Source organism: Amphiura filiformis, chromosome 17 (assembly GCF_039555335.1).
Source record: "Amphiura filiformis chromosome 17, Afil_fr2py, whole genome shotgun sequence".
Taxonomy (NCBI): domain Eukaryota; kingdom Metazoa; phylum Echinodermata; class Ophiuroidea; order Amphilepidida; family Amphiuridae; genus Amphiura; species Amphiura filiformis.
The window spans coordinates 4,643,412-4,669,227 of NC_092644.1; the positions used below are offsets into that span (position 1 = coordinate 4,643,412).

The window sequence follows — 25,816 nt, forward strand, 5'->3', positions numbered from 1 at the left end:
CTTGGAACTAACAAGCCAATTTGAGCAAATGTCAGACATTTTCTGTGAGGTGGAACTGTTTACTACTTCTAGGGGCGGTTTAACCTTTTCTGGCTACAAAAACAGCCTTTGGATGCTCTAAACGAAGTGACAAATGCAACAATTTTAGTGACAATTGATTGCAGTTAACAAGTCATCACAATTTATTTTCTGGCACTTCTCAAGATTGCCTGTTTCTGCCCTTTCTATGCTCTGAATGTAACATCATCAGGGACTACCATTTGAAATTTTCAGGAGAGCATTAAATAAATAGCTCCGAGTTCTGGGGCCATCAAGGAGAGCTGTTTGGAATATTTACAATAGAATGTAAGGACAGAATGGTTCACTAAGGAGAGCTAAAAACACTCTCTTATATCAGATTTAAGGAGAGCAGTAGGAGAACAACCCCTCACTCCCCTCAAAAGGCAGTCCCTGCATAGGAAGAGGTTTACTTTAAAATAAACTGAAGTTTATCCATAAAATTGTGCAAAACACAAACACCCATTACTTATGACACTCTGCCAATTAGCTTTTTAATATAGTGTTCATGAAAGTAGGGAAATCATATTCATAATATGACTTTTTCATTGTAAATAGCGCAATAAGAGTACTTACCATCCATTAACATACATTGTGATGTAATTGACCTAGATATATAAATACATTGATTTCATGCACAGATGAAAACAATGAAACCAATCGGCTATTCCATTTAAAATCCACGCTACCCCTGAGGAAGATTTTAAGTCTTACACAGAGGGAGTATGAGTTTCAAATAGAATAGACAATTGGGTAGCGTCCATTTGAAATTCTCACTCCAGTTGTGGAAGATAAAGGTAAAGCCATACAGGGGGTGTAGGAGTAAACTCTGACCAATTACATTTGAAAAACATACTCCCCCATGGAACATATTTCCAAAATCTTCCACAGGGGTAGTGTGGATTTCATCTGGAATAGCCCAAGTAGACACATCACAGCTTTTAATAAATAACTGCCAAATAGATTCATTAGTAATTTTTATTAAAATTAAATGATTTAAATGAATCTGACAGGCATAAGTGAAGGTCAATTGAGGAATTACTAAAATATCATAAAAATACTCAATTCACATGTCATTAATTTGATACCTTTATAAAATACATTATCTCAAATTGAAAAAATATAACAATGATTATTATTTATAAGTTTCCAGCTTGCACTAAAACAAAACTGTGTATTATAATTTATTGGTTTTTTTTTTTATTAAGTACCGGGATGCCTACTTGGTGTTGATTAACATTTACATGTGTATATATAAATATGCATCTGTGCAAACCTATAAAATTCCCTGCATCATTTACTTCAAATGAATGCATTTAAACCACACCTGCATTTTCAGATGTGATTTCACAAAATATATAATTTACTTTCATACTTTCATACCTCTGCTTTTTTTGAATAAAATGTATTTCCTCCAATATCTGTGGTAACTACGCATGTCCACGATAATGTTATTATCATCTATCACGATAAATTTTCATTATCGCGATCAGTCGATCACAATAATAGTTTGACAGGCCACGATATTTTGATGGTAAAAATGTTTCTTCAATTGAAAACCGAAAAGCAGGCACTGACAATACCAGCAATAGTGCCACCAGATACAGACTAACAATATTTAACAATATTTTCATGTTTTTTCAAAACAGAAACTTGGTCAAATAAAAGCTTCCTTCATTATCGCCATTATCGATTATCGATTAAATTTTGCTGGCAATATACGATATTGAAAAAAGTGGCGATGAACATGCCTAGTGTAGGTAACATATATATATATGTAAAATTAAAATTCCAAGAAAGGTACACATGCACTTTTCTGCTTTATGCAGCTGTACAACTTAATTCACAGCAAAAGACACTCACCAAATCCAAACAAGATTACTGTATTGATGGTTTTCTTGGGCAAGAAGGACAGCTCGCTGCCTAAAAAGTCAGACACCCTGTGCCAAATTAGGTCAGATACTCCACAGGAAACATCCACTGTAACCAGTCTACCTTGTTCGTTGAAGAAATTCAGAAATTCTTTTACACTGGTTTGGTACAAGGCATTTCTCCTCTGTTATTCATAGTATTAAAAAACAAATGAAAGACAATAATTAGTTTAGTTTTCTGCTAATACAGTGTAAATTAATCGAACATTGACAATACTCCATATAATGGTGTACAATTCTTTTGTTTTCATTATTATGCACAATTTTTTTTGTAAAAATCTATCACATCTTAAACTAAAATAGCATTGTCCAGCAATAATGATTTCATCAGAGGCACAATGAAGTGATAATTTGAGATGTTTGATGACTGATTTTCATATTCTGAAAGAGTACCGCAAAACCGAGTTTGCAAATCCATTACAAATAATAAATAAATTATGAAGTCATGAGTGTATAATAGTGGTGTTTGCAAATGCCTGTCTGCTTCTTTGTGGCAGCATAAGCCATACAGGAATCATATTAGATGTCTGTATTGACCACATCACCATGCATGAAAAGCCTATCTAGACAGAAAAGACAGTCATCAAACAATCCAATTATTCTTATGAGCATTCGGTTGTAGGTTTATTAAAATTCTTGACTATCACTAGCTCCTACAGGTGTAACACTATGCCAGACTAAGTGTTCAATTAAAGCAGGCAGGACATTGTATTCTAGTAAATGTGTTAACAAATCTTCTGAATGCGGTATGTTGATTTGTTACCCCGCAGGCTACAGTAGCATATGTAATTGATTTTTAATTGCTTTACTACTTTGAGAAAGAGGTTATATATTGTACAAACTGTACATTAATTGTAGTTCCGTCATTCAGGCTCGGCTCACTAATTGTTGGTTAGTTGTCTTTAGAGCTTCAAAAAAATGTGCACACTTAGCATGTAAAAATGGGTGAAAGGGCCTAATTGGGATAATGTATGTACTGTAGTGCGGAATTGTTTTTCATATTTTACACTATTTTGGTCATTGACTGTGATGAATTCTGGTGGAGAATAGGTTCCTTGCCCCTTTTCTTTTCCTTTACCTTCCAATTTTCTCTTCCATTTTTTGTCGGAGGGGCACTTTTCTCTTGAATTATTTGTCCAGTGAACTCCCCCCCCCCCCACTGGCTACGCTTACTGCATACACCCTATGATTGATTTTCCCCATTCACACACCCTTTTTTGCCAGTAATTTACTGTTTTATTACCCCAGCTATTCAGTGGGCACTATTTAAATCTAGATACCTTACAATATCTATATTACATGGCACATTTCATAGAGTGTGGATATATATCCATAATGCCATATTTACATTAGAAAAAGTATGATACCGAATTATAATAATATGAAAAATAATATGATCAGTTGATAAATTTGACACATTTGTTATTGCAGTACTGCATTAGAATGCATCATAGACATATTCAATGCTTGCAATATACACAGAGATTCACTCCACTTGTATCTCCACATGCTTGCGTTCTGAATAGCTCTGAATGCAGTGTACCTTGATAATGGGATTGATATAAAATTGTCAAAATACATTAATGCACTGGCTCTTATCCCGATGGTGTTTTACTTCATTGATCTTAATACTCAAAGCGAGCATATCCACACAGGTATACATTGTAGAAGATGAAATCATCTGGTTACTGTTCAAAGTAAATGAGGCTATTCCTTTTAAAATCCACACTCCTCCTGTTGAAGATTTTGGAAATATCTTCCACAGGGGAGTATGAATTTCAAATGGAATTAGCACATTAGGCAGCTCCATTTGAATTTCATACACCCTCTGAGAAAGATTCAACCTGAATCTTCCGCAGAGGGAGAGTGAGTTTCAAATGGAGCTGCGTAATGTGTTCATTCTGTTTGAAATTCATTCTCCGTCTATGGTAGATATTTCCAAAATCATCCATAGATTGATTTTAAATGCAATAGCCCATTGCATGCAAACCCAACTACCCAGTATTGGGCTCCAGCATTCAACTACATGTATGTCTGTCTTATACTGTGTCATGCAGAAAGTATCTTCAAAGACAATGATAATATAACATTTTCCTTTTGGGGTGTGCCTAATGCCTATACTCAGGCATGAAAAACTGGTCTTTTGGAAAAAAAACATGTTTTTTTACCATGATTTTCTGTTAATTTGATTCAGAAACAGGCACAGAAACAATAACAAAAAATGCTGAAATCAGCATAAATGCTGAGAATTTTCATGCCTGCTATACTGCATCATTATTTTTTTTTTAAATTTATATTAACAAATTAAAGAACCTACATTGGGCTATTCCAGTTGTGAAAGATTTTGGAAATATCTTCCACAGGGGGAGTATGTTTTTCAAATGTAATTGGGCCAGGGTTAATCATTTTAAAACCCATACTCCCCCTGTATTATGGCTTCACTTATATCTTCCATCCATGAGGAGTGAGTATTTCAGGTGGAAGTTACCCAATTGTCTACTATTTGAAACTCATACTCCCTCTGTGGAAGATTTGAGCTAAATCTTCCACAGGGGTAGTGTGTATTTTAAATGGAATAACCCATTGACACTGACCTTGATATTACAGCATAAGTATACTATTAAGTGTATTCACAACAACTAAATTATTTTGAGGATGCTTTCTGGAAACAATTTTTTTCATTATATTCTTCAAATATTCTATGTTGCAGGGATAGGGAGGGGGCAACCATGATAGGGGGGCGGTTTTCTGCAATTCAGTAGCAGGGTCATGTTATTTTAGTCACAACATCTATATTGTATCAAAATATTGACATTACATGCGGTTGGTCTCATGTTTTGAATGTTGCAATTTAATGACTGCATCTCCCTTAAGTGTTCATTTAAGTGTTTTATTATTGACTTGCCTGCGTTCTTGATGTGTCAGCCTCATCACTCTGGCCAGCCTCCTTCATTTTGTCTGCATGCTTTGGCCCATGTGCTGTAATCTGCTTGATTACTTTCTCCTCCGGAATTGCAAGGTTCAGGGCAAAGGTATTGGGAAACTGTTAACAGAAAAAAAGATGAAACACTAACAGATCAAACACATAATAATTATGACAATGGTAAAAAGGATGCCATCATGGTTGACAGTTTCCGAACAGTCAAATTCTCAGCATCACTCGATAATGAGGGCCGATTGTTCCATGAAATGCGACAAGCGAAACTGCTACGCACGTACTGCATATTTTTACGGTCTTTCGCTTAAATGCAACACACAACACTGGCGTAATTGTTACACATGGCATGATGGACCAATCTGCCCTCATGAATATGCAAGAATTCACAGCATACAATGCACGGGGACTTTGGCTGTTGATAAACAGTCGAGTAGTAGTCTGTGGATGCCACTTATGGTTTGTTTATTTGTTTGTGTTAAGTTTTTGTTGTTTCCTTTTCTTCGGTTGAACTCTGAGCAAAATTAATGTGAAAGTTATGCTGGTTTCATACTGGTGCACGCGTATTGCAGACAAACGGACACAATCAAGGCTTGTCATTGGTTGAAACGCCCTGCCGCTTGCCGCAGCGGCAAGCGGAAGGAAAGTATGCTGGAGGCTTTAGGCACATGGTTTAATGCATACCAACATGCCTTGAAATAAGCCAACATTTCTGAGGGTCATTTGGGCCCTCAGCTTTAACTTTTTGAAGGCCCAAACAAATTTATGAGGGCCCAGAAGTCAATCTGCCAAAGGGTACAATTTAACAACACTATTTTGCATAAACAAGTTGAGATAAAATGTGCAGGCCATTTGGTCAAAAAATTTGTGGACCATTCAGGGATGAAAACAAGCACTGACATAATCTCCTGAAACTGCTTTAACATTTCCTGAAAATATGTATTTCCCTATACTTTGTACAGGGAAGATCAAAGCAAAATTTCCTGAAGCTTTACAATGTACATCATTGACCATTGGACATCAGGTCCACCTTATTTTGAAGCCTGCATCAATATTCAATTAATATAATAAAAACAAATTAAACTTGTTCAGATGGGTCAGAGTGGAGCATGGCCTAGTTTGGTATTAGCACTATAAAAATGCTGAGACAATGGTTTCTATAATTTATAAAATTATATCCCACAGCTTGATTTTTTAAAATTTTGCTCGGGAGAGGATCGAAACGCCCAACATTTGATATATTATTGGCCTTAACTCAAGAACCACAAGACTCCTACAGCAATATTGGCTCCCTCACACACTTCGTACATATGAGCAATGTATTTAAGAAGCACTGGCTAAACCTAAACACTTACAATTAAACCCATTGAGCTACAAAGTGACAGCATATCAGATTTTATTCTTGAGATGGACTACATTTGCATATGCCCATAGTACATTTACTTTATTCTCTATTCAGCTGATATTTCTAAAAAAAAATTATTCAATATTTTTGAATCCCTAAGTCTTAAATTTTATAGCAGACCATTAAATTTGCAACAAGCTTGCAGCTTGGTATGACATTAAAATGCAATTTTCAAACAAAACCAAAAGGCACATATCAAAATTCAACATAACATATTCCCATTTTGTGTTCAAAACAAGCTGAAAAATTCATGCGAAATTAATTTATATTCATGAAAGTCACCTGGCACAGGATTCACCTGTTGTCAATATCATGTCAGGAAGTAGCCTAACTCTTTCATTGCTTTAATTAAATGAAAAAAGACAATTTCAATATATCCATTTACTCTGCACAGAGAAATTTCTTCACAAAGCCATTATATAAATAGCTTGATTAGTCGACTCCAGGGTGCGCACAGACTGCGGATAGATTTCAATTCAATTTCATGAGCTCTATCTTTAATGATGCATTATGATAACTATTACAAATTGCTAGGTTCCATTATACATAGAGAACACAATTTGGATTTCTAAAAAGGTTGTCATACATGTATCCCTGCTGTATAACCATTTAGCAAATGTGTGCAGCGGCATACATAATTCAAACATGTAACCAAATCCTAAGACAACATGAATAAAAGGCACTCATCTATACGACTATCACATATTGAACTTGAACCATCTGAATAAAACCTATTAAAATGTGTAAGCTTCCAAGCTAATATACCAGCAAGAATTTCACACTTACTGTCAGAAAAAAAAACAAGCCAAGATATGTCTGTGTGCAATATTGTATGCAATGTAGTGCAATTAATTTGAAATTGAATGATGCCTGTATTGAGATTCAGAGGCAGAGCATACCCAAGGGCGGATAATTTCGCAATTGCCAACCGGCTGGTCTCTCTCACTCACTCTACATCACTGTTCCATGATTTTTATATATTTTTTCACCCAACCTGCATATTGGAGTACCGAATTTAACATTCCAATTGCATCTATGCTGCAATTTATGACCGTGGCAGAGATGATGGTAAACCATATCATCTTGTCGCTTCTTATTTATTAATTTACTTTGGATCTATCCGTATTAACTGGTACATAGTGATTGCGGGAATGCATGAGGATGAATGAATGAAGAAGATATATTAGCAATGCAAAAAGTGTATGGCTTGGTGAAATGTTAACTGTTAAAAATAAAATATTCATGGTAGATTAATTTTCATGGTTTTGCGAGCAAACATAGCCGCAGTTAAAACCAGTATATTATTTTCATTATTTTGCAAAAACACTGTGTGAATGTGTATGTGTATACTAAATGTCAGTCACAACTAAAATGTCATGCACAACAGCAAATCAAGTCACCTATATTATTTTCTTTTACCTTTAGTATGCGTAAATTGTAAAAAACTAGTTGGAGTGAGACCTATTAAAAAATTGAATATGTCTAGAAATTTGTAAAAAGACATAAACAGGGTCATGATATAATTGGTTCCTAATGAAATCATGAATTATCAATACATAATAATAAACCTGGCTGTAGCTGTAAAGACACAACAGAACAGTTGAAGCACCACACATAGCTGCCCTGTGTACATTTGGCAATTTACACACAGTATATTATACACATCTACACACGGCAGCTATTACAATTATCCACTTCTGGCACTGAGCAGTCAACATTTGGTTTTTTTTTTTTTTTTGCTATCTACTGAAGATAGCATTTAAAGGGCCTTTGAAGAACAGAAAGGCCTTTGCGTTAGCATAAGTTGAACTTGAACTTGAGCATATTTATTGTATCAATCATATCATATCAGGGAAAGTAATTTTGCCTCAAGTCTAGTTTGGTAAGGAATGGGTCAGCACATAAAACTATACCTAATGGTATACAAACAGTTACACTGGTGTGAAAATCGGTTACAAAAGTGTCCTCAAACAAAAGGTATTAACCAGTTGACTTTATTTTCTAAGTATGTAACTAACTTAGGGCGATAGAAAATATGGACCAACTTCAAGTCAAGATTAGACAGGAAAAGTCTGGCAACTGAGCTGTAAAGAAATTAACTTTTTATCTTGTTTTAAAATTGTTTGAATGAATATAGATTTTCATTTTGCTTAATTTAGAAATATTAGACCATCTAATGGGGTCTCCAGAATTTGATTTGCCTTTTTTGGGTGACAATTTCTCTCGAGGCTGCAGCTCAAGCTAATTTTTGGGGTATTTGGAGGAAAAGGAATCTCCAGAATGGAAAAAGAGCTTGACGAGGGGCCTCCAAAATGGAAAAGGATGCTTAATAATTGAATGTTGAGGGTGACACTTACCCATAGCGCACCCTACCCTACACATGCCTGTGCCATAGACAAAACACTTGTTTAGATATTTAGATTAATAAATAAATAAAAAAATAAGAAAAAATTAAATTACTGGTTTTTTTTGTTACTTGAAACCTAACCTTACAGAAAAAAATATTTGACATACGGCTGTGTGTTTTGAACTCGCCACCCTTAGCGTTACATCACAAATATTATGAATTTTTACACCAATCAAGTTTCAAATTAGAATATCTACACAACTATCAACCCTAAACTAGCAAAAGTATACATTTTTGAAAAGCTGAAGGCATAAGCAATTCAAATATACACATTTCAACTCATTGTACAGGGTGACCTTGAAGTTATACAGGGTGGAATAAAAGAATTCCAAATAAAAATTGGGTCACTTAATGCATTGCTTATTACTAACTTGCAGTTATAAACTGAAAGTAAACAACATTGATTTGGTTAGAGGTTAGGGGGATCCTACTGAATGGGGAAGAAAAAAAAATCACAGCTGTTTGGTAATCTCAGAATACAGGGTGTCCCAAAATATGTTCAAATTTTTTTATAATTCAACACATTTTGAACTGAAACATTTTACCCCTAACCCATACAGAAAAAGTAAGTCCATATTTAGATTCCTCATCAAATTTCCTCTCAGAAAATGTATACTTTGACTATGATAGGATAAGTAATTAAATATTTACAGCAACTTTTAGATTTTGAAGACATCCGCATTGCTTACTACAGTGTTTAATATATGAAAACGGGTAGTTTTGTACGTAAAAGTTTGTATTTTATAGACTAAACCAATCATAAAGAGTTCAAAATGATTAAAAACAATTAGCATAATTTTATAACCTTTCACAAGAGCTCTTAACCATGCCTGTAGCTCATATGGATGCAAAGATATGATCAGTTGATTCAACGTGCATACACAAAATCTATATTTCTCATAGACTTTGTACATACCGCCACCGCCACAACCGCCACCGCCACAACAACCACCTCGGCCATTCTGAACTTAAAAAATTATAACTCCACTATCTTAGCTGATAAACAATTCTCCTTTGGAGGTCTGTTAGGTCACTCATTTAGCTACAAAATGACACCAAACACACTACAATACCTTTTGTTTAAGCAGAGATATAACAATTTGAACGAGTCGATTTGGAAAAGCGTAACAAAACCACCATTTTTGGGTGGCGAGTTCAAAACGTGTGGCCATACAGTGACTGCATACATTTTAAAGTATACTGGTTTTATTTACCAACACTATATATCCCCCAGCCTCCAATACAGCAAAATAAGAATGCACATGCATGTCTTGATTGGTAAATGAATCAATTAAACCACCATAGACATGGTGCTATTTATGTGTCTACTACACTGCATCTACACTACACATTCTACAAGAAAACCTGACTGACATAACCTCAGGCATCCAAGGCAGGACAATAGGAATAAAATAATTACTACAGGTGAAAAAATAGTTATCGTACACAATGTATCACTATAGGACCACAATGGCCTCATCCCAATGGCATAGTTTAATAACCTCAATTAAACAATCATAGTGCAAAATTTGACCTCTAGTTGCAGAATATGAGTTTTTGTACGCATATTTTCAAAGGTCATTCAATGAATGTACAAATGTATTGGGGTTAAAGAATTGTGACCTGATAGATGAGCGTGTTGTGGATCCAAGTGTATATAGACCAGCACTTATTAAAGTAAAATTTGCTTATAAATAAGAAAAAACAATTTGTGTGACTAAAATTTAAAACTAAAACCTAAAACAACGTTGAACAATGCTTGTCACAGAAATTTAAAGCTGGTGCTGACTGTTAAAATCAAAATGACACTGCTAACACACAGTGTCTTAAATTGGAAAAATCGTCCTTCTTTTAATCTTTCAGTTTGAATGGGGAATTAGCATTGGCTGACAATAAAAAACACTCAAAAGTAGGACCAAAACACTCAAAAGTTAGACCAAAATAAGCTGAACCACTCCAAAACTAGCTCAAAGTAAGACCAATACAAGCCAAATTTACTCCATCCACTTCACTTGAGTGCCCTCTTGAGTAAAGTACTTCTTCCTATTGTGACTGTATTGACTGATCCAACATTCAAGTGCATTCATCCAACTTTCAGCTTATTTTGGTCTTAATTTGAGCTTGTTTTGGTCCTTCTTTTGAGTGTCTTCTATTGTCAGCCAAACCTAATTCCCCATTCAACCAGGGTATTAAAAGTAAGACGATTTTTCCAATTTAAGACATTTAGAGTTACCAGTGTGAGCCTTTTGCTGCAATTTTGAAGTCCCATTTGGCAAATTTACGAGTATGTATGCGGTAATTGTATACGCTGTGCTTACTATAAACTGCTTACCAATGTTCTACACATTATATTCAGGCAATTTAATAGAAAAAGCCTCTGAGAAAAAGCAGCGCTGCATTATAGTTAATCTTTAAAATGGGGGTTGTTGAATTGTTATTTGTAAATTATCCATGACCAGGCACTGCAACGCATCCCAGAGAAAAGTAAACCTAATTATTATTCATAACAGCTGGTTGGACCTTTGCAATCTGGAAATAATTTCCTTTTTTTATATGGTCCATAAGCCAATATGCAGTACAGAGTAAGATAGAAAAATTGGGACATATTTTTGTAGCTAATAATCATGACTACTGGTATGTATTTCTTCATAATCAGACAATGCACTCCTTTACAGTTAAATTAGCAACACAGATCCATAACCAAGAATTGACTCCAGGCAACACATTATGATATCAAGCTGTATTGTATAATTATTTTTATCAAGATTATCAAGTCTAAACTGACAAATTATGAAAGGTCAAAGGTGTACATCCAAATTATACATTATATAACAGCCTAGCGGTCTTTGCACTCAAATATTGAGACATATAAAGGTGACGCACAAGAGGAATGGTAGCGGTTCTAGAAGGTGTGGTATAAGGTGTCATTTCAGCCACACATACAAATGTGTATGGTTTTTCTCAGGAGGGGGAAAATGCCCCAAACGCTTGTTTTGATATATATACAAAATATCAATTGTTCTTCAAGAACCGCAAGAGCTACAGATATATAAAAGAGAAATATAAACTTGCAGTTATTGGCTTCCTGGACTCATTTCCTAAAAGATCATTTGATGTAAAGAAGTAAGTAGACTCTGCAATGTTTTAGCTAAATGGCTAAAACTGGAAAACAATATGGTTCCTGTCATCCTATGTATACTAGCCTTAAGACATTTTGATCATAGTTTTCATTTTAAATTCAATACAAAATGCAAACCACTGCAAAATTTAGTTGAATACTCACAGACAAAATCAATGATGGACTCAGTTTGCAGAAAATCACCAATGATTAATGTTGAACTACAGCCTTGGTGACTAAATTCAAGAATGTAACAGTGAGTATAATTTAAAAATCAACATTGATTTTACAGGTGCATTTAATAACAAGGACACTTCAAACATGCCAACATCCTTGTATCACAGCAGAGCATCTGGAATTTGTCATCTATGGATGTGATGATCAAGATGTACATTGATGCTGTACACCGTGGTGGTGCCACGTGGGGAGGGGGGCCACGTGGGGGATATGGGGCAAATCCCAAAGTCAGAAGTCAGAACTCTTGGCCATCCCCATGTTTCCCCCAATAAACCCAAAATTACCACTTTTTGCGGCAATTTTGCGCAAAATTTGTTGATTTCACCCCCCCCCTGAAATTCACTGCTTACACCTTAATTTTCAATCAATATTAGGCATAAAATTTGTGTCTAAATAAATTATTCATTTGACATGTCACACTCGCAGATGAAATTCACTGGAGATTTTATAATACCAATGCAGTTAGATTAGCTGGCTACTCTTGCCTACAAACTCTGTGTAATCCACTCTAGCTAGTAGTGATAAGTAGCTGCAATATATATGTTCAAAACCCCAAGAGACATTTTCTCTAATACGTATAGGGTCTCTCATCTGAATCCTTATAAAATTTGATCCTTGTAGGGACTTTTTTGACATCTCACAGTCTCACCTTCTCCCTACTCTGACTATCGGCATCCTGTATACATGTCTATATTTACCATTAATTATGTGATGTACACAATAGTTCTTGCATGGTCAATACATGGAGGTAGAATTCTCTACCTCCATGGTCAATATATTATTTAACAAATAACGGAGGATAGTTTGCTTAAAATAAAATTCTTTGGAACAAAATTGCATACATTTGGGGAAAATTTACAGCATCAACAATCCTAAATTAATGTATATAACCTTCTTTATTTTAAATACATGGTACTCAATATTTTATCTAGCGATATTCATTCAGTGTTGGAATTAAGTATTTTTTTATGTGTACCAAAATTTGCTTTCATTACTTTTCTCTTGGTACATTCACATACTTCAGTGTGTAAGTCTATGGCATAAAAATGCTACTCAACTCCAAAATTGTGTAGAATATTAAATTTAAATTATGAATTCTGTTATTTCCTATTTTCCCTGCAAGATGAAGATTTTTCATTCATATCTAGTCGTATAATAAGATATGAGATTTTATGGATTCTTCATTGATCCCATACTGCCACACAATAATAATATGCATTGATTTGAAAAAACAAACTACATTACAATTTATTACCAGGTCTGTGTGTGTAATGTTGGCCTGTGATATTTAACTGTTTGCTTTGATCTACCTGTATACAGAAAATTATATGAGAACCTTGAGATTGAGAGCCTGGTTGAATGAACACATGCTCTTGACTACAAGATAATAATTTATAGTCCACTTCACATAACAATGTATCACATGTATTCCTATGTTGGTATTTTGTTATGTGGAACAGTATAGCTAACAAACTATAAACTGCTATCTACTGCTGATAGCATTTTTTCAGTGCATTAATATTGCTTGAGCTCTGCACATGTGACTCTGGCAATATGATGCTTGTTGCTACACACCTAAATATAGTCACATTATGTATTATAAAACCATAGGCGTGCCCAGAAAGCAAGGACCGCGGGGCTTGAAAAATACATTTAATCAATAAATCTAACTGTGTCTATTATGTGTGTGAAGCGACCTATGCAACATAAAAAATCACAGCCCAGGAAGTATCAGAAGGGAAATGTGCCCCAATCATAAATTTGGAAATATTTTTCAAAATGAAGGCCCAATTGAAGCCATTTACTGGACCATTTTTACAATATTAGTGTGAACAATTTTAGTTTGAAATAAGTTGGAAAATGTGTACAATGAAGGCTGATTAAAGTCATTCTGTTTTGTTTATTTTAATAAAACAAAAAAGGGCCCAAAATGGGATTTTTGGTTTTAAAAAAAGACTAAATTGACTGTGGATTCACCCATAGCACAATTTTTATTTGTATTTATTAATTTTTTCAAATGAAGACCAAATTGAAGCCATTTGGTGGACTTCTTTTATGCTATAAAAAGTTTTTAAGGTGTAAAATTTTTGTTAGAAAAAAGGATGGAAAATGTTTAAAAATGAAGATGAAATTAAAGCATTTTGTTGACTATTTTTACACTATCACTTTTAAAACAGTTTTAAATAAAAAGTGTACAGGTGTCCAAAAATGGGATTTTGGTTTAAAAATTAGTGAAATTTACTGTTTCAACTTTAGGAGACCCATGCACTACGAACTTACACACTATACCAGTGTTTACTCAGAGGCCGTATGTCTCAATTTTGGCCCAGTGAAAATTATTTTTGTCTCACAAAAATTTGTAATGCTGTATTACAATTAGTGAATTTGGGGAATTACTGGGCCAAAATTGGGCCAATTTGGGATGAAAATGTTTCATTTGGCGCACCCAATTTCCAGAGAGAGTAAACACTGCCCTAAACCCTAATCCTAAACTCCGTAAACGAGGACTGGACTCAAGTCTAGCGAGTTGCACCTTATTCGGTAATTGTACACTATTATAGAACACCGCTTGTAACTATACCATTTTAACACCACAGAATGTATATTCGTACTTTTTTGTTGGTATATATATCGAACAGACAATTATATAGTTATGTGATCTCTGTGTCTAAAGCGCCACCTAACTCTACTTTATGGTTATGTGAAAGTAGTATTTCTAGTATTTGAGCGTGCACGTATTATCTAGAATCTATTGTTTAGCGTGCAGGTTTTAGATAATGCATTGTTTAGCGTGCAGGTTTATATAATTTGGGCTGTGAAGGATAGTTCGCGAAAATAATGCATGGGAGAAGAATACATAACGATGAATAGAAACGGGCACTAGAAGTGTATGATAAGGATAATGAACTGAGTGTATGCATTCGTCAAGATAATCGCAGCGCCGTGGAGTTATTGCATTTAGCTTGAGAGCCGATAGGCTCGAAAGCTAAATGCAATAACTCCATGGCAAGTGCAATTATCTTGACGAATGCATTTGCACTAGTACATTATCCGTCATACACTTTGAGTGTAGGCCTATTAAAACAATAGGCAATATTAATTGCTGCATTCATTATATTAGTTTTAATATTCGGGAAAATATCTTACATTTTAAAAACACCGTCAGGACATTGACCAGCTACGTAGCATTTAACTGGTACAGCAAATCAATCCCTGTAATCAATGGTATCGATTGCGCCATACGTAATACTTAGGTAACTTATTCACGCATGGTTTAATTGACTTGACTTTATGTTGTGATCATTTAATATCGTGGTTTCGAACACAGAGAGCACTGAACCAGTTGGAAACGATCGATTTAGATGTCAGACTAGTACTACGGTGAATATCAACTGGACTTTATAGCTCTATAATTTGAACTACTTATATTAAAACACACGACATTGGGATTTAACAATTTGTTCAGTATTATCATAGGCCTTCAAACACATGTGTTTGAAGGCCTGTGGTATTATATTAAGCATGATCATGATATTATGCGCTAGTGTGTGTTTCGGGCCCGGCTATGTTATTTTAGATATAGGCCTACATGTATTTCATTTGTAAAATGCTGAATATTTTGCAATGGTGTCATCTTGTATAATTATGATCCACCTGTTTTTGGCCCTTTTTAATTAATAGAAGCTCGATTATTCTCATTTGATGTTTGATTTATTTGAGGTCATTAATCATAATTTATGACAATGATATTTGCAAGGGTGCAACTCTACTAGTCTTATTACAAGACTGCCCTATCCCAACCCTAAACCAGTGTTTACTCAGAGGCCGTATGTCTCAATTTTGGCCCAGTGAAAATTATTTTTGTCTCACAAAAATTTGTAATGCTGTATTACAATTAGTGAATTTGGGGAATTACTGGGCCAAAATTGGGCCAATTTGGGATGAAAATGTTTCATTTGGCGCACCCAATTTCCAGAGAGAGTAAACACTGCACTATACCACTGTATCTAAATGCTCGACAGCTTTGTAAGGTCAAACTTTTCACTGTGAGGTTACCACGCTTGCGCGGAAGATGTTTTGTGTGACCTTTATGCTAATTCAGTGACCGTGTTCACTCACGCTGCACTAGACTGCTCGCCGTGATTCAAATCATCCTCCAGACACGCTCCATAAGATATGCTAATGCATGGAGTACAAAGAATTACTTTGATCAATACCAGTTAAACAGGTGATTGGTATTGTACTCCATGCATTTGCATATGTCTTCTGGAGCGTGTCTGAGGATGATTTGATTCACGGCGGCAGTAGTACAACTTAGGCCGAGTAAAAATAAAAACATGTTTCTCGTCTGGGTTTAAAAAAGGAGGAAGAGGGCTTGAGGCCCTTTTTATTTTATTATTCTGGTAGGTACCCCTCTAGTGATCACAGAACCATCCAGAAGTGTTTCTTGCATATTAGCAAGGCTATAGAAAGCATCTCAACTTCCAAGACATCGTTCTTCAAAAGTTTTGACTGAATTTAAAAATAAAAATAAATTAGAAGCGGCCTCAAAAAGGAAGCGGGAGGAGACGAGAAACATGTTTTATTTTCACTCGGCCTTATGATCTTCCGTGCAAGCACCCTATACACGTAGAAACGGGAAAATCCGAAATGTTACTCAATTTTGGTCCAACTTTAGCGTAAATGTAACACAAAACTCGAAAATGTAACACGTTAAAACTTGCACAGTGTTATACTGTGCAGTTTTCCGATGATGGAAAAAATCAAAGTATTCATCGAAAAAATCCACGAAATTGTGAATTTTGCAATGAAATTTATACCCCCAAATGTTCTAGAATTGTCAACTAGCCTGAAAATTCCGATGATCAAAAAGATGTGCGCTGAAAAATGTCATTATTTTCCTTATTTCTTCACCGATTTTCAAGGTTTAAAAACTTTGTGTAGATTACCATTTTGTATAAATGCGAGTAGAAAGTTGTCGGATTCAAAGCATCATTCAACCCTCAAACACCTTTCTAACATCCCTGTGCCGAACACACGAAGATGAAAAGTTGGGCTGGTCATTCGGCAAACATCGGCAGGATCTCGCTGAGTCTATTGTGATTGGTCCAGCGCCTGGAGCATGCGCGGGTAATTTAACAAGCATTTGGATACAGTAATATTTGTAGTGCCATGCCTTATGTTCTTTTTCTTCAAAACATAGATGAAGGATAGGTGTGTCAGGGTGGGTGTCTCATGTGGATGTCACCCCTTGAGAAATTGGACAAATTGAAGCCATTTTGTGGATTATCTTGACACCTGTAGTTATTACTGCTTTTAAAATAATTTTTAACAAACAGGTACCAGGTGTCAGAAATTTGAATGTGAGTAGCTGCCCCCTACTGGAATATATGTTGCAAAAACAATTAATAAGAACAGAAGTAGCTCCAATTATATAATGAAATAATGAAACAACAATTATCCACGCTTTATGGATGCTCGCAACACTCAAAGTGTGCCCTGGGTCTGCACACCTACAAACCACAAATTGAGACCCTCCCCCACCGCAAGATAGCAGAAAAATACCAAATCAGTGTAAATATAACTGAAGGATGCTAGTACTGGGTATATGTAGCAGCTGCATTCATACTAACGGCATATGTGTTTCCACATCACCAAAACCAATATACTAAAAACAAGTTGTAATCATGCACTGTACATAGCCATTTGTAGATAGAGTCGTTTTTTTACAAGTATGGGTAGGAACAAAGCACCTGGTTTTACACCAAGAGTTAAATTTAGTCGCAAATTGAATTATCATTCAATTTGAGAACTAAATCAATACTAATGTCAAGAATGCAATGCGGTGAACACAAGCTGTAATGCCACATGGTTAAAATATGTTCACATGATTTATTTCTGTGATGTACTTGCAGTGCATACATGTATACCTATTAACATGTTCCAGTACTAAAGTGAAGAAGCTCATTATAATCAATTTATATAATGATTCAATGACTACCAGTTTGCTATGTTCACATGACTTTTATTTATTTCAAAGAATCACTATTTATAAGCTTTATTAAAATGATTGGTACCCATAATTCCCACTATATTGCCATTGATATTGAACGAGTCTGACACATCCATCTTCATCATTAGATCCAAATAGTTTGTAAAATTTTCATGACCTTAATGTATTCCAATATTTAAATGTTATTAAAATGTCAAACCAAAACACATCTGTAATGTTTCAGAAACATTTAAAAATTGTGTTTTCTGGAGACAGAGAAAGTTTGAAAAAAAAAATCACATTTCCAGGATGAGGTGATGAGTAATATCAGAAACAAACAAACAGGCAAGCATCGAGTTTTTTGATACACTATATATACATTACATTTTTTTTTGACATCCAGATGTTGGAAAAACTACCATACTTTTTTAGCAAGTTTCAGGCATCCAGGAGTAAGGAAACATTCCAGGGGTCGAAATACAGAATAAAAATTACATGTACAACTCTGATATTTTAATTTTCCTCAAAATTGGCTGATTTTCACCAAATTTTACATTCACAGGCATAATTCTACATGCACAGAGTCAAAGTTACTTGCATCTGTGCATGTATGCACATGGTATTTTCCGCACTGAAACATTCTATAGAACTGTATTGAACCTAATGAAGTGTCTTTCCCTAACTGAAATCTAATTTTGTGGTGTGCTCAAGCAAAATCAGTCTGAAGTCGGATGTTATTCAATTTTTATTTTCTGCTGGTATTGTAAAATTTTGCAAACCTACATTTTGCAGAAAACCCCATTGAATTTGGACAACGAGTTCAAAAGATATGAGCAGTGGAGTTTCCAAAACAATAGGAAACAAAAGGAAATACTTTATTTGTTTGGCTATATCTCAAAATCAATATTTCCAACTTTCGATTGATTTTGCTTGATCACGCCACATTTGGACCTTTCAGCAACAACAAAAATCACTGGAAACCACAGCAAATCCACATGGGACACTTACTTAAATACTGTACATGTGCACATATATTACAGGCGATATATATATATATGGAAAGAAAAGGAAACATCACTGGCATATGTTCAGAATTTTAAAAAAAATCAACTGGTGTAAAGCTGATGTAGCATGCACAGTGGCCTCAGGGTTCACCAGTGAAACTGAAATAATAATAATTTGCATGTACCGTAATAATAATTTAATCAATCTAACCTACCTTCTTTCCGAACTCCTTCATTTCATAAGATGGATCCTTAATGAATTTCTGACAACGCAGCAGACACCTTAGATTGGGCACTATGTCTACTAAGTAATTCTGTTTGGGATCTTTCTCAATCTCTGCAGCAACCTTCTGGATTACCCATTCCAAGGTCAATGCATCTGGGTTTTCCTGTATTTCAAGTATAAGGTTTTAAATAGACAGTTATGCCCAAACAATTCTATTATCTACACACTGTAACACACATACTAGTATTATAAAAAAGATTGAACTTCATTTTGCACTTCTAGTTGAAATTACAGCGTGCAATTGTTTTATTTTGCTGAAAAATACCACCAACTTTTTTTGACATGAACAGCCTTTTAATCCAGTTTTACCCACAGAATTTGAGGATATGTTTAAATTTTAAGAACTTTTAAGAAATAAAAGGAAGGTCACATGGTGCCTTCATCAGAGAAAAGGAATCACAAAAAATTTCGAAAAAATCATGGGCACTTTTACAACAAAAAGCAACTTTTTTAGGCATTATTGACATGGCACCTTCAAGAAAGAAAGTTTCTAATAACTAGTATTACATGTAAATAAGACGTAACTTTTGAGCCTGTCTTGTAATTTTGATGCGCAAAATTAACCACAAGGCACGTTTTACCACAGTGTTTAGATTGACAGAGTTTGATTGACATGACATCACAAGTAAACTAGTCTGTTAAAATTCTGTCACCGATTATAGTGTTTGGTTCTAAGTTCAGGGACTCTTCATATTAGCGAAAAAAAATTATAAATCACAAAATGTTTAGCGAATTTTCTAAGAATTTAAATGGCTCTGAAATATTTAAACATTTAATATCAACAGCTATAGTAGCATTGCTGTTGCATTGCAATATAAAGCAAGAATGAATACATTGGTAATCTAGCATTTCAAGGATGATACTGCACTTACTTTGAGCATATCAGCAAGACCTTTCGTGTTTTCGATAGCCAAGACATTTTGCACTTTCTTTGGGAGCTCCTTGAGTATGACATCTTCAGCAGAGACTGGTACAAAGTTGTACATGTTCACTATGTCATCACAAATGCGCCCTTTCTTTGATCCTGGACCCCTATTGAGGAAATTAAAACATTGTGTATTCAGTTATCAAAACAGGTAGAATTATGTGGTATAGTCCTATACATGTAGAGCCAAGCTGAATTTGGATACAATAATTTCAAACCAGAATAACTGAAATTTACAGAAGTGGGATCCCGGGAGTGGGATAGGCCTACTTGTAAAAATTGGTTTATAAATGTACACTGTACTACATATCATATTTGGTCAAAAATTTGGTTAAATTGACCTGCAACCATCCGGGGCAACCATATTAATTGGTCATTTCATTCATCAGGTTCAAATTCAATATTATTGTTACCGGTACTTTAGAAGTACATTTTATAAATTAGCATATTTTCATCTTAATGTACCTTACAGTTTTTACATGCAATTTCGTCCCATACATGTACATGTATTTACAGATTAAGTCATACAACACGCTGTGTAATTGGAAAGTATAAAGTTTTAATAGAAGTCCCAAAAGTGTCTGATGGAAATTCCCCTTATTTGGCCAAGATCATAGGACATTAATGTTTCTCTTTAATCTTTCTTCATTTCTTTGATAACAAGAGCGATAACCGCACCATAGCTGAACCATGTGGCTTCGGCAGTATAGGCTACATGTATTGTGGTAGGCCCAGGCCTGGAAATAAGTCGGTCTGAACCAGGAGCCAAACATTTGGAAAAGCGGCTCCTGGTCCTGTAATTTTCTAGTGAACCAGGAGCCATTTTTAAAGAGCCAGGAGTCATTTTTCTGAAAGTATCAAAATTACTTTTGTTATTTCTACAGCTTTCGATGCTCACCTGAGATGTTATCTGAACAGACTTTTAATTTTTTTTTTTTTTTTTTTTTTTTTTTATTTCATTTTTTTTAATTTACCGGTAATTATATTTTCAATTTTATTTTATTTTATTTCATTAAATTAACAATTAACAATTAACAATTTTTATTAATAAATAATTTTAATTTTAATTTTTTTTTTTTTTTTTTTTTTTTTTTCAATTTGGCTGTCTTTTTTTCATGATTTTAGGAAAACAATATCTAGAAACACATCGGCAAAATTCAAGATGGTCGCCTTCATGATCGCGATCATCGCGATCACCTAACCAGAAAACAAGGCAAAATACTGCCAAAATTATGAGCCCTGAAGGCAAATATCAAGGAAAATTGGCAAAATATTAGGTAAAAGATAAGATTCGGCACTGCATTTTGTTGAAAATACATTGGAAATGGCCAATATTTTGAGTGGAAATGAGCTTGCCTGACGAAGTTTTACTGGGCCATTTCCTGAGCACTGAACTTGTCAAAATGGAGCAATAATGGTCATATATACCGGGCGCAGAATTCAGATTTTCTCTGGCGCCTTGGCGTGTAATTCTGGTTGGATCCAGGCGTCAAAACTTGGTAACCGTAGGGTAAAAATCGCTCGGCGCCTGCTTGTTTCCAGGCTTGGGTAGGCCTATACCACTGTCACCTGGTGTCTGTAATGGACATAATCTTGAAATGCTACGAAGGTATGACCGCCCGAGTGGTGTTAATTAAAAAGGACTGTTTCATTAAGGTGGTATTGGATGCATTTTCTAGAAATAAGGAAATGCTTTGAGCATGTTTTAAACAGATTAATTGAGTAGGGTAAAGTACACTGATCAATATGCCTTTTGTTTGAAGCAAATCGAACATACGGTTTCTATACTACATCAAATTATATTTTCTTTGTATCTTATTGTTTTTATCAATAATCAATATAGTTAATGAGCTAAAAGGACTGTAAAGGCTCATTAATATGTAATTTTTGTCAATATTTTGCTAAAAATCAATGCATAAATGTTCATGGTACTTTTATTTTGCATACTTTTTGCCCTGAAACTTGGTCAAAGTGTTTCTAATATGTTCTAATGTATTATATAGTGAAGCCGCCCCCTCATTTGCATATTTGCATAATTAATGAGCTAATTTGCATAAATGCTAATTAATTATGCAAATTAGGGCGGCTAGCTCATTAATTATGCATAAATTATCTGGAAGTCATTAGGAACACTTTGACCAAGTTTGAAACCAATATTCTGTTAAATAAAAATGTTATGAACATTTATGCATTGGATTTTAGCAAAATATTGGCAAAATTACATATTAATGAGCACTTTCAAGTCATATTAGCTCATTAACTGTATTGATTATTGATAAAAACAATACAATACAAAGACATTTAAAATGTATGTATTATGAAAACCGTATGTCCGATTAGCTTCAAACAAAAGGCATATGGATCAGTGTTCTCTGCCCTACTCAATTAATATGTTTAAAACATAAATAGAGCACTTCCAAAATGGGTCCAGAACCACCTTAAAGGAGTGTTTCGTGATCCTAGCATCCTCTTTTTATGACATTTTTCAGTACATATCCACGAAAAAAGCCTATTCCCAAAATTTCAGTTGATTCCGATTTTATGCTTATGAAGTTATGCATGATTATGTGTATACACTGCTCCATAGACAATGCGTTGTAAGTTCGTTCTGGTGCAGAACGAAATTCAAATTTCACGATATCTTTGCAAAACGAATTAATCTGCAAGAAATATTTTGTACATAAACATTATGTAGCCAGAGGTTTCCAGTGATATAAAAATCTCAACTTTTTTGAGAAAAGTGGGGGATGATCGTGGAAAGCTGGCATTTTGAAAACCTGACTTTGACCTCTGTATGACCCCCTTAATGACCTTTTAAATGAATTTTAAAAATGTAAAACATGTTAAGGGCGTACTACACCCATATATTGGTTTGATTGGTCTAAAAAAATATTTTTTCATATATAGCTAGGCGATATATGCACGAATCATGTGAAATAAAAAAAATATGAAAAAACATCGTGAAAGAGTGTCCTTTTTCACCCACTTGTCTTAAAGTTGGCTGGTTGGTAAGGACGCTTATGGTCATTTTCACGGTAAAGGGTGTAACTTTGGATTTTTAACATTTTAATCCGTAGTGTTCTAATAAAGCCACAGAATTCCATGATTTTTGGCCACATAAGTCATCTAGTTAGCAGCTACCTTGGGTAGCATAATCAGCTTTGGGAGTTACTGCGCTCAGTTTTAGCAGGCTTAAATGTACTTAATATTGCCATTTTGAAAAACTATAAAAAACAGTAACATTTTTGTAAATTCTTCAGTTAGTTCATGGATAATTTTTCTTATCCTGAAAGTACAGTCATATGTTCAGTAAACACTCCCCCATTAGATTTAACTGTGACCAGCCCTCTATTCTTGAGAACCGGACTTCGATATTTGTCGCTTCGAGGCTTCATTTTCCGTTAACAATTGTTAACAAACTTTGTGGGTGTAGCTTTGGTTCATAATTCTTGGTTATTTCTTCATTTCTTCTTGATTCATAACAGTTGTTATCTTAACTTGAAATGGGTAACAAAAATTAGTCGATTTGCAAGCTTTTAAAATTTTTATAAAATCTTGACTTCAAAGAGCCGTTTTTCCGTTAACTTGTTTGAAGCCTCCGAAACAAACTGTTCAGCAAGCTTGTGCAAATATTAAATAAAAGAGCTCATCCAATCTATTTATCAAAATGTAGCAAAGTAGATCCTCAAGTCACATGTTTTTAAATCGTGGAGATATATATCACCGTTTGAAAATGGGACCCAATACAAACTTTCCGTTAACAATTGAAGGCTCCGAAACAATGGAAGCCTCCGAAACAACGATAAGATTAATTATCGTCTATGCATATCTAAATTAGTGTGTTTCATACTGATATCTGCATTGTAATTATTACTTGATATGTGCAGAATGTCATAAATTAAAAAAAAATTTGACATTATGGTTAATGTTTGAAAAATATACTGATACCCATAAAAGCCTGTTTCGGAGGCTTCACATGCAAAAAACACCATACAAAACAAATGGGTGAAAAAATTAACATGTGATAAATCTACAATATCTGCCGCATAGAATCATTGATTCAATACACACAAGAAAATAAAAGCTTAGATGATCCCAACACTGTTGTTTTAAAAAAAAAACTACTTCTGCAATGTTTAACAATTGTTAACATGAAGCCTCCAAACAAAAAAAATGACTTGCTGTGATAATTTAATTTTTGTCACAACTGAAATTCAATACTTAGAAGCAAAGCATGAAAATTGGTAATTGTGATATTTTTTACCTATTTTTTATGTCAACTTGTACTGTAGTAGTTAGCCAAATATTTTACTTTTATGATCACCTGTGTTGTTAACTGAAGCCTCCGAAACACAAATCGCTTGAATTGCCAATTCTAAAAAATAACTCCAATTTCTGTGAAACTTGGCTGGGAGGTTCCTTTCATCAAGTAGTATTTGTACATGAAGTTAGACATTCAAATTATTTTAGGAACCCAATTAAAACTTAAAAAATATGTTTAAGGTTTGGAAATTCCCATTGTAAATGACACTTTATGTTAAAAATTTTCAAAACTGCAATTACAAACATAGCAAAACATGGTATAAAATTTAACTTATATCTGTTGACTTACATTGGAATGGGATTTCACATGTATTCCAGCTTTCATGTCATAATTTTCTGAGGTTATGTAAAATACATTTTTTCTTAGATTTTAACCAAAATGTTATGGAAATGTCAAATTTTTATTAGAAATCAAAAGGTTTAAGCCTTGAAACATTATTTTACTGGAATTTAAGTTGCTTCTATGCATGATTTCAGTAAACAGAAACATATTTAAGTGGTTTGAAATTTTGACCCTAAAATCAAAAGTTACACCCTTTACTGTGAAAATGACCTTATACGATCCACATAGTCTTCTTCACAACCGGGTTCTGCCGTTTCTAACATTCATCGATATTCACATACAGTACGTATTAGACTCGCTACCGGTCCAAAATACGACCTGCCTACTAGGGCTGACACGTCAATTTGTATTACCAATAGAAAATACACAGGTCAGACATTTGAGAATAATTCTTTAAGATTTGGTAAAAAAGTTGGTAGCCGCCTCATTATGCTACCTAATCAAAAAATTTGTTGAAATAAAATTAAGGATCGAATGCGTTTTAGTGTCAAAAAGGCAAAATTACCGTCAAACTTTCGCGAATTCTGCACCCTTATGGAAGCCCTCGGCGGGTGCACAGTTAAATCGGGAATAAAAATATCCGACCTTTGCGATCAAAAACAACAAATTACAACATTGGACCATGTTTGGACATACTGTAGGCAAAAAACACTATTGCCAAATAATATAGAATAGAACATTTGACATCAACTTGACAAACTAATGAAGAAAATGTGCTCCATAAACATTAAGTAAGTGCGCAAAACAATTCCTATTCAAATGCGTGTATCAAACTGAACAGGGCCGGACGGCTACAAGACTACCGCAGAAGTTCTCGTGTTGCCGGATTCAAACATGAGCATGTATGCCTAGC

The 25,816-nt window shown here is 34.5% G+C and overlaps 1 protein-coding gene across 1 annotated transcript in view; it reads right to left on the bottom strand.

The window, feature by feature from the left end:
- LOC140136835 (uncharacterized) overlaps positions 1 to 25,816 on the bottom strand; it is a 44,275-nt gene that overhangs the window by 4,864 nt on the left and 13,595 nt on the right. The window contains exons 2-5 of the mRNA XM_072158433.1: positions 20,245 to 20,404; positions 19,302 to 19,475; positions 4,894 to 5,031; positions 1,921 to 2,113 (exon numbers count right to left, since the gene is read on the bottom strand). Of these exons, the coding sequence (XP_072014534.1) occupies positions 1,921 to 2,113; positions 4,894 to 5,031; positions 19,302 to 19,475; positions 20,245 to 20,404 (665 nt within the window). The remainder of the gene's footprint in view (positions 1 to 1,920; positions 2,114 to 4,893; positions 5,032 to 19,301; positions 19,476 to 20,244; positions 20,405 to 25,816) is intronic.